This window comes from Octopus sinensis, unplaced genomic scaffold (assembly GCF_006345805.1).
Source record: "Octopus sinensis unplaced genomic scaffold, ASM634580v1 Contig08756, whole genome shotgun sequence".
Taxonomy (NCBI): domain Eukaryota; kingdom Metazoa; phylum Mollusca; class Cephalopoda; order Octopoda; family Octopodidae; genus Octopus; species Octopus sinensis.
This window is the reverse complement of record NW_021831286.1, coordinates 22973-33733: the sequence shown is the minus strand read 5'-3', so window position 1 is coordinate 33733 and position 10761 is coordinate 22973. Positions and strand designations below refer to the sequence as shown.

Below are 10761 nucleotides of genomic sequence, written 5' to 3'. Positions count from 1 at the left end.
AGGATATCCACATTTTGCAGAAAATGCACTGCTCCTCCTTACTTATTGGGAGCTGTCGAAAGTTGCTGGCAAGGGATGTCTCTGGAAATCCCGGAGAATACACACGCTCAAGGTCAATGGGACCGGATCCTCTGCGACCACAAGATAAACAGCCTCAAGCCGAAACTCAATCAACATCGCTTGGCTTGCTTATTGGCCGCCTCGCAACCATATTCTGGTGCATGGCTTACAGCAATCCCTATGGCGTCAATCGGCACCTTAATGGACAACGACTGTGTAAGGATTTCCGTCTCTCTCCGCCTCGGACTTCCCATTTGCAGAACACACCAGTGCCGCTGCGGTTTAAGAGTGGACTCATTTGGCCATCATCCCCTCTCCTGCTCACGTAGTGCCGGACGTTACCCACGACACGCCGCCATCAACGACACCGTGAGCCGTGCCCTAACGACGGCGGGGTTTCCTAATGAGCTCGAACCAGTCGGGCTCGACAGAGGCGACGGTAAGCGCCCGGATGGCATGTCAATCTTCCCGTTTGAAAAGTGGAAATGCCTTCTCTGGGACGCCACCTGTTCCGACACTTTCTCCGCCAAGAATCTAATTGTCTCCGCTGCGGAACCGGGCTCAGTTGCAAAGCAGGCGGAACTAACAAAGCAGAAGAAGTACCGGGTCCTGGCAAAGAATCACCAATTCACTGCAGTCGCGGTGGAAACCTCTGGAGTCATCGGCCCGCAGACGCTATCGTTTCTCCGCCGCCTTGGATCTAAGCTCGTGGTTGCCACGAAAGATCCCAACGAGTCGATCAGACTCTTTCAAAGGATCTCATTGGCCATCATGCGCGGGAATTGCCAGTCGATCCGCTGCGCATTTTAACTCTTTTCGTTTGTAATGCCTAATTATAATTTTTTTATTAGGAATAATATTATCCATTAACTTAAAATAATTCGATCGTCATCTATTTTATAAAAATTATATTTTTATTTTAATAAAAAGTAGTCGGTCCATTCAACGGCGTGCTCCATTGAATTAGATTTGGACTTAAAGTTTATGCGCTCATTAACGTCGCGACTTATTACTACTGTAAAATAAATATGATTAGTCAAAAACCCATATTAGTAACTACCGATCGGCTACTCAACTGCCACAATCATGACAAATGTACAATTCCCGAAACCAATCTTTTTTGTGAGAATTGTCGACGAATAATGAGTTCAAATCCAATTCCATAATAACCAGAAATGTAGTGTATCTTTTACTTAAGTGACATTCACTTGAAAGTATAAATAAAATTTATTTAAAAAACAAAACAAGAAGAGGAACTACAACAAAAAGAGTGAGACAAATTCCAACCATAGACAGAGAATAAGAAATGCAAGCCATCCGTCGTGCATGGCAATAATCGTCGTCTTCAATGTACCTCCCGGCATAAATCAAAGCGAAACACCCAAAAATAGGATTCATTAAAAAAGACAGACAAGCCAACGTTTGTATCGTCTTGAATGACACTTTATTGGACTTTTTGCACGAGGAGCCTCTCTCATCGGCTACTTGAGTTGAATTGGGTTCATCAAATTGAACATTTTTCACAAAATTACTGTTGCCGTTTTTTAAAGTGGACACAGGCTTTTCCGAAGGAGCGACACTGTTGTCGGGATAAGAAAACGTTTTTCTGTCATTCTCACATATAACGGGGACGGGAATAGTAGAATATTGAGGTTTCAAGGCAACTTTATTGTGGTGAGTCGACAAAAATGAGGGGACGTTCTTATTCTGTACATTGTCATAAAAATAAGCAGGGTTGTTAAGAGAGATACAAGAAGGAATAAAACTTCCGTTAGAATTTCGAAATGAGGGGTCTTGGTGGTTAGTGTTGGACTGGATAGATACAGCCGGGTCAATTTGTCGTGAAAAATTATTCATGGAACACTCGGGAGTGATTAGATTTTCGCTGCTTTGTTTGCTATGAGAATGCACAGACGGCTGCTTCATTTCAGCTTCAGTGTAGTGCGCACAAATTTATAGTCGCCGAATCGATATTTAATTCGTATATTATTTGAAAATAAATATACTTATATTGCAAAAAATGTAATATTAATTTTAAATGGATTTGTCACTTACAATTATATTACAGTAAATCAATGAAAAATATTGTTCTCTAATTTAATTCACTTAAACAATACGAAAATGAAATGATTTATTATGTAATCCAAAATTGCAAAATTTTAATATTGAAGAAACCACCGACGAAAAATTGAAAATTTTCTTTCTCTAGGCCACCGCGACAGCAGGAGATGCAGCAAAAAGGAGTCTATCTAAATTCGTTCCACTTTCCTTTGAGAGTATTGTAGTTATGGGAGACATGATAAATTACTGATATGACAACCGAAATCTCGATTTTAAACAAAGAAATTGAAAAACGTGAGACGTGTTGTTTGGGAACATAAGTAACGATTTATTGTTGCGTCAGTCAGACATGAGGAGCATCGGAAGAGCAATCACCAAAAATATTGACTTTTCCAAAGTGTAAACCGACCCCAATGAAGTTCCAAGTCAAACTTCTGAGCCCGGAAGACGTAAATTGCTTTTTTCAAAATTAGGTAATTCAACAACAGTTTTTGGATGATTAGGTTTGTAATAAGTTCTAATTTTATAAAAAAAATTAATTGTATAATTCAAATGAAAATCCCATGGTTGGTGGTGCCATTTTTACGAATAAGGGTAGAGAAGTATCGACCTCAAAAACTTGAGGATGTAATTGGTAATAAAGAAGCCATTGATCATTTCAAAATATTTGCTCAATCCGGGAATATTCCAAACCTTATAATTTCTGTAATACGCAATATTCAATAATTTTTAAAGGGACCTCCGGGGACAGGAAAGACAACAAGCATTTTGTGCATGGCTCGGGAGTTACTGGGAGATTTGTTTAGCCAAGCCGTCCTTGAATTAAACGCGTCTCATGAACGGTACTGTAGTATTTTATTTTTAGAGGGATTGATGTTGTGAGGAACAAAATCAAGGATTTTGCACAGAAAAAAGTAAATTTACCAGAAAACTTACATAAAATGATAATCCTGGACGAGTCTGACAGTATAACAAGTTCTGCCCAACAGGCCCTTCGCCGAACAATGGAAATAAACTCACACCACACTCGGTTCTTCTTTGCTTGCAACGACTCGAGCAAACTGATCGGCATGCGTGAAAGGATTATTAAATTAGAGCCAATCCAGTCACGTTGTGCCATCGTCCGCTTTACCAGAATGTTGGACGATGAGGTGTATCAATGCGTCCAAGGAGTGGCAGAAAGGAAAAGGTTTGCTACGACCAGGAAGGTCTCCGAGCTCTGGTTTTTTGTGCGGATGGAGATATGAGGAATGCGATCAACAACCTCCAGTCTACCGTGATTGGTCTGGCCGATGTCACAGCCGATAACGTCTTTTCGGTGGTGTTGTGATGACATGGCAGATTTGTGATGAGCCTCGACCTAGTCTGGTCAAGGAAATGTTGGATGCCTGTGTGTCTGGACGAATAGACGAGGCTGAACGGATTCTCTACAAATTCCTGGAAATGGGCTATTCTGGACAGGACATAATATCCATGTTGTTTAAAGTCTGCAAAATACATTCCGGTTTGAAGGAGGCAATTCAAGTCATGTTTATGAAGGAGATTGGATTACAACAACTTAGGCTGTCTTCGGTAGGACTCGACTCGGAAATTCAGCTTTCAGGGCTATTGTCGAAACTTTGCCTCACTAAGGAATGTGAACATTGATTTTTCATTTTTGTAATCTGTTTTTTTAAACTTATTTTTACTCTTTATTATGGAACCAATGTAGTTTTATTCAAATATTTAATTTCTTATCCATTTAAAACAACTACACCGACATTTATCCTACCTGTATTGCTGTAATTAAACCGACTCTTCTGGCAAGTCAGGTAGGACTTCGAGTTTTTTTTCAATCAACAGTAAGACTATTGTTTCCTCTGATAATTCATGCCATGTCTGTACAAAATTGTTTTAAATTTTCCAGGATGTGACTCCCATTTAAAGAATTGTTCTTTCATTTTTTGCAATATATTGTGTCTAAACTTATTATAGCACAATTATTTGATACGCACAATTATTTGATACTCAATGCTTTCCATCAAAAATGTATATGCCCCAACATTTATACATAATAAAACATAATTGATCATATTAAAATTTTTCCTGGGCTTGGTTGACCGCCATCCCAATGGGTTCTATTGGAACCTTATTGGACGATGATTGCCTGAGGATCGACATATCAATGCGCCTAGGTCTGAACGTATGCCGGGAACATCGGTGTCGCTGTGGATCGACCGTTGACCCCTTTGGATTGCACCCGTTATCGTGCCAAAGAAGTCCCGGACGCTTCCCTCGACATACGGCTCTGAACGACATAGTCAAGCGGACTCTGGAAACTGCCGGATTCCCTTCATAGCTGGAACCGGTCGGGCTGGCTCGGGGGGATGGTAAACGTCCTGATGGTCTAACGACCTTCCCATTTGAAAATGGCAAGTCTCTCATCTGGGACGCCACTTGCACGGATACCTTTTCCGCCGGGAACATCTTGTCGTCGGCTTCAGAGCCGGGCTCCGCAGCCAACCTGGCCGAAACGCTAAAAATCAAGAAATACAGTGCATTATCTCACCGCCACATCTTTGCCGCGATCGAAGTGGAGACATCGGGAGTCCTCGGCCCCAGAACTAAAAAATTCCTTATTAAACTGGCGGATTTGGCAAGCAGAAGAAGAAATGATCATCGGGAACGGACATGGCTTTTCCAACGCCTATAAATAGCCATCTTGCGTGGGAATTGCCATTCCATCCTATCCTCTGCTGCTAATTAAATATACATAATTATCATAAATTGATTCACTTTATTAAAAAAAAAGAACTCTTATTTATTAATTTTTTTCTCTTTTCTCAGACATACAAATATAACCAAGCATTTTCCAATAGAAAAAATCACAATGTTCTCGGCTTATTTCAGCAAATTAATCCGAAATCAAGTTCTTTAATTTTTTTTTTTTTTTTTTGAAATTTTTAGTTTTTTTTTAAATAATTGTTAATTAAGTAAATTTATGATGTTAATTCTTTGATTGAGAGGACGCGCGAATAGATAGGCAGTTTCCGCGCAATATCGCGAGCGAAATGCGCTGAAAAAGCCAACTAGACTCACGTCTCTCGTGACTCTTCCTTGAGATCATCAAGCCGATTTCCGAAAGGAACTCAAGAGCTTTTGGGCCGATTATCCCGCTCGTTTCGAAAGCCAGGGGGACGAAAAGGCAGGTGTTCTCCAATGAGGCATACTTTGTTATTTTTTTTGTTTCGGCATGTGCGGAGGCTGAGCCAGGACGGGAAGCAGAGTCCATGAGAGATGACGAGGAAAACGAGTCGACACAGGTCACGTCCCAAACGAGAGCGAGTCCCCCCTTGAACGGGAATAGCGTGGACCCGTCGGGACGTTTTCCGTCGCCACGGTCTAAACCAACCGGCTCTAGGACCGAAGGGAATCCAGCGGCGTTGAGCGCGCGCTTGACAATATCATTCAAGGCGGCATGTCTGGGTATACGGCCGGTACTGAGGCGACAAGAGAGGGGGTGTAGCCCTCTCCTGTCAATGACCTTTCCGCATCTGCACTGATGTGGCAGGCAAATCTCTATGCCAAGCCGTAAACAGATTCCGATGCGGACAGATTCGTCGTCCAGCAACATTCCAGCAGAGGAAATCGGCAAAGCGTCAAGCCAATCGGCCGAGTGGGGTTGACAGGCACAATTGATGCTTGCCAACTGAAACTGGTCAGCACGTAGGCGGATATCTTCGAGTGTATGCAAACAATGTATCTCATCCCAGTTCTTTTGAACTGAGGGGACGTCCGGGATTTTAAGCCCACGAGAAATCCACATGTTGACACCCGCCGCATATTCCAACAACTCGGGCTGTTCAGGGAAGGGGAAGAGAACAGAGTTGAAGGAAGTAGCAGAGGCAGACAACGAGGAAAGGTAACATGGGAGGGATAAATCAACACAAGAACGAATGCCGATGCCCCCGTAACGAATAGGTAAATTAACCCGTCGCATGTCTGAAGGTTTGAATTTGATATTTACGAGGAGTTCAAGAGCTTCGGAGACCATGTTGTCGAGACGAAATAAGTGATTTTGTTCGAGAAAGCACGGCGATGAGCGCAAGAGATAAGTTAGCCTCGGTATGAAGAGATAGTTCTTTAGCAAGAAAAGGCCTAAATGGGATTCGAGTTTGGAAATGCGGGAGATTAAAGTTTCCAATTCTTCGAGCCTGCCATATAAAGCCTTCTTAGTAGCCTTGCTATTGATTGGAAACCCAGAATGATGAGGTCATCAAGCTGGGTGATGCCCAGGCCTTCAATATGGCGAGATAAGGTCGAAAAAATTAATTTGAATTCCGAAGGGCTCGCAGACAAGCATATAAGCTCGGATTTGGATCCATTCAAAGCGAGTCCAATAGACGCAAAACCAGAAATAATTTTTTCCATATCCTTCCTGACGGTCTCCAAAGTCCCGCCGAGAGTAACATCATCGAGGACCAAATGTTTACCTCGGAGGACAAATGGCGGGCAATGTGATCAACCCCGAGTGAGAATAAAAGGGGCCCAAGAGGGTCGCCTTGTTGGATGCCAGTTTCGGACATAATAAAATTGTCGGCTTCATCTTGAGCTTATGCTTTATAACTAAATATTTCCTGACAGAGAAAATATTTTCAAAGGGATTTAAAGTGCAAATTAGGGGAAAGAAAAAAATAAATTAAAATCGTTAGAACTGATAAATGTCTTTACACCCAAATAATGATGTATTCGTGCAATATCGGTTATAAAAACTAAAGATTTAATGTTTTTCATTTTACAAGATTCAATAATTTTTATCAAATTTCGCTTAAATTCTCGCCATGACATGGAACGCCTATCTTTTTTTTAATTTGACATGTTTTATAATGAGTACTATTTTTGATAGCTTTTATAATTTTTATAATGAAATTGTGCATTCTTTTTAACCTATTTTCTATTAATAATTCCATGAATTTCAAATAAATATGATTGAAACTGCACTTTATTTGAAAAATGTGAAATTTTATGTGGAAAAAAGTGATGGGATTACAGTAAACATCGGTTAATTGCATATCGGTTAATTGCATAAATCGGTTAATGACATAAATTCATGTTTAAAACCATAACTTACATGGTTTCCATTGAAAAAATATCGGCTAATTGCATATCGGTTAATTGCATAAATCGGTTAATTGCATACTCTCATTGGGAACATTTACTATTTTTTCTTATAAAAATTTTCGCATAATTGCATAATTAAATTTGTAATTTTAAAATTTAATTATTATTACACATGTCATCTTCGTTACGTCGTGATCTTACACTTTCTCAAAAATTGGAAATAATCAATTTGTTTATTCAAGGAGGTCAAACTCAATCAGCTCTATCTGCAAGATTCAACTGTTCTCAGTCTTAAGTCTCACGGATTTTGAGGAATAGAGAAGAAATTATGCTATTGGCTGAATCTAATTGCACCAATTTGAGTCGAAAAAGACGACGCGATGGGAAAGAAAAGAACGTAGAAACTGCATTGTCCGTTTGGTTTGCTCAAACCAGGACCAAAAATGTACCAATAAATGGTAACATATTAACCCACAAAGCTACTAGCTTTGCTAAAACAATGAAAATGGATGACTTTATTCCTACTTCAGGTTGGCTTCAGCGTTGGAAAGAAAGAAACAACATATCATTTAAACGCATTTATGGGGAGAAAAAAGATTCCGATATAAATGCTGCTGAATACTGGTGCCAATGGACATTAAAAGATCTTTTAAAAGATTATACACCGGAAAACATTTATAATTGTGATGAAACAGGACTCATATTCCGAGGTTTACCCGACCGGACACTATCATTTAAAAATGAAATACCGATTGGAAGTAAAAAAATGAAGGATAGATTAACTGTAATGGTATCCTGCAATATGACGGGTTCGGACAAACACCCATTGATGGTCATTGGGAAAAGAAAGAATCCTAGGTGCTTCAAAGGAATCAAAACACTTCCAGTTAACTACGTTGTCAATAAGGTAGCATATCAATTTCAGTAGAATTATAGAATGCATGGATGACATCACGCATTTTTAAAAACTGGTTGTCATGTGTTAACAAGAAAATGAAAATACAAAAAAGAAATATAGCCATGGTCCTTGACAATTGTGCTGCGCATCCAAAAGATGCTGGAGAAAATCTATCAAATGTTAAATTGTATTTTATTCCACCAAACACATCCGCATGCATTCAGCCATGTGATATGGGGATCATAAAAAGTCTAAAGCACAACTACAGATTGGCATTTTTACAAAGAGTGATTGCCGTAATTGATTCAGACGATGCCTGTCTCAAATCCGTTGTGAATTCTATCACTCTTTTGGATGCGCTACACATGCTCAAAATGGCTTGGAGGGAAATCAAAATAGCAACAATTTACAACTGTTTCCGTAAGGCTGGATTCCATGAGGAAGTGGAGGAAAATATGTTTAGTGACATTGAATGTGACGAAATAACGATGGATGTTGCTAATGAGGATGAAGAATATATCGGAATCATGTCCGATGAAGAAATATGTTTAATGTCAAGAGATATTTCTTGTGAAGACGATGAGGACGATGAAGATCCCATACCCGTGAAAACAACCAGTTCGGAAGCTATGGGTGCATGCAGATTAATACGCCAGTTTCTTACTAACAGCGATTTAACAAGTGAAATGGATATGGACAACTTCTATGAACTAGAAAAAAGCGTCCTACGCCTTTGCCAGAAGACTAGACAGTCCAAAATTAATGATTTTTTTAAACGTTTTTGATTATTTTCTTTTCTTGACTATTAAAAAAATTATTGATTTTTATTAAAACATCGGTTAATTGCATAAGATTTTCCGTGGACAAATGTTATGGAAATGGGATGGACTGGTCACCAAATACCACAAGCGGTACTTAAGACAGTTGGATGTAGATAAGTCTCTACAGGCTTATACAGTCAACTGTTCTTAAGAGGACTCTGGAGAGTGTCTTGTTTGATGCTCGCCGATCCAGTCCTTTCCTGACGTTTAGTCAGCGAGAGGCGCTGGACTGCACCTTCTCGAGAGTCTACAGTGCCAGAGAAAAGGAGGAAGAAGGGGAGGAGGTGCGTGGAGTGCCACCCTTTGCTCACTTCGAAGGCTCTGAACTTAGTTAGAAAAATTACTTAGTTAATTAGTTTCTTTTTTAATAAAGGCCAAATTTTAATGTCGCCGGTCACATTCATTTTTTTCGTAATTTATTTCTACTTCTGGGTCAGTTCCACCGAATGCCATTAATTCGTTTATTTAATTTTCGTCTGGTTTTTTTGATTCTCATAAAACTTTGAAAAGGAATATTCCTGGTCGTGTCATGTTTTGTTCGATTGTAATCATATACGATCCTCTTTATAATGTTGAAGTAAACTCCAAAATTTCCGGCTGAAACACTTGTTGAGGATTTTCATCGTTTTATTGATTGGTTGAACCTTTTTATTATAGCTTTAAAAAAACCTTTCAACTTGTCCTTGTACCCAAGGTGCTCTAGGTCTTTCACAGATATGCTTTATTTTAAAAAATTCACACAGCTTATCCATTTCAGAATTGCGAAACTCTCTTCCGTTATCAATTTGGAGAATAACGGGTTAGGGATATGAAATTTCCAATCTCCAATAACGTAGAATATATTCTCAAGTAGAGATGAAATTTCCAATGCACTTTTATTCTTTGCTAGTTCTACAACAGCTTACTAGTTCACAACAGCATACCACGAGTTTGATCGATTTGTTTCTGAATATCTTCTGAGATCTATAAGATCTGGGATATAATGGTCTCTAGGACTTCTGGCAATGATTGGACTGATAGTTGGCTTGGTTGCCATCAATTTTTTTGACTAGCTAATAAATAAATAGCCAATACTTGGCAATAAACACATTTTTTTAAAACAAAGCGGATATCTTCTGTCATTATGTTGTAGAAACTATTCCTCCACATACTACTAAGTCTATCTCGGCCAAAATTGTTTATTAGCTCAGATTTCAATAAAGCAGATACACTACCTCAATTATCTTCAATTTCAGTTCACTATTTTCAACTGCAAAGAACCGTAATTTTAGGCCATCCTTCAATAAAAACGCTTTACCGTCTTCAAAAAAAAATTTTTGCGATAGCTTTTTAATCGAAATCGTTGTTTCTTGTCTAATGAATTCTCAGCTATTGATGAAATTTAAAATTTCTCAATTTTTTCAAGTTGTTCCCTAGTCAATTCTAACAAATGCATCAAACACGTGTAAATTTTAAAGAATATCGTTCAATATTTATTAATTGCTGCCAAAACAGAAATTTACGACTTCTTTCAGCTGCGATCCTAACATAAGGTAAAGTTTCTTCATTAGATTGACTTCTTTTTGACTTAAAACCAACTTCGTCAATACAAATAAAACTTAAATTTCAAGATTCTGTTTCGAGTAACCAAAATTTTGAAACGTAGTCCAATTTTAAATTTTTAACAAGATCAGCATTTCTTTTTCTGCCACTGGAACTACAGATTTCATTTTATAATAAAAATGATTAAGTATCCGTTCAACAGTGCTTCTGGTTATTAAAATGTAATACTTGTTTAATTAAGTTTATATAATTAATGAATAAGAGTTCTTTTAATATAAA

The 10761-nt window shown here is 38.7% G+C and overlaps 1 protein-coding gene across 1 annotated transcript; it reads left to right on the top strand.

Moving 5' to 3' along the window:
• The first annotated feature begins 7549 nt into the window (after nt 1-7549).
• LOC115227967 (tigger transposable element-derived protein 4-like) lies at nt 7550-8149 on the top strand. Its single transcript, XM_029798653.1, has one exon. The coding sequence runs from the start codon at nt 7550-7552 to the stop codon at nt 8147-8149; it is 600 nt and encodes a 199-aa protein (XP_029654513.1).
• The last annotated feature ends 2612 nt before the right edge of the window (nt 8150-10761 follow it).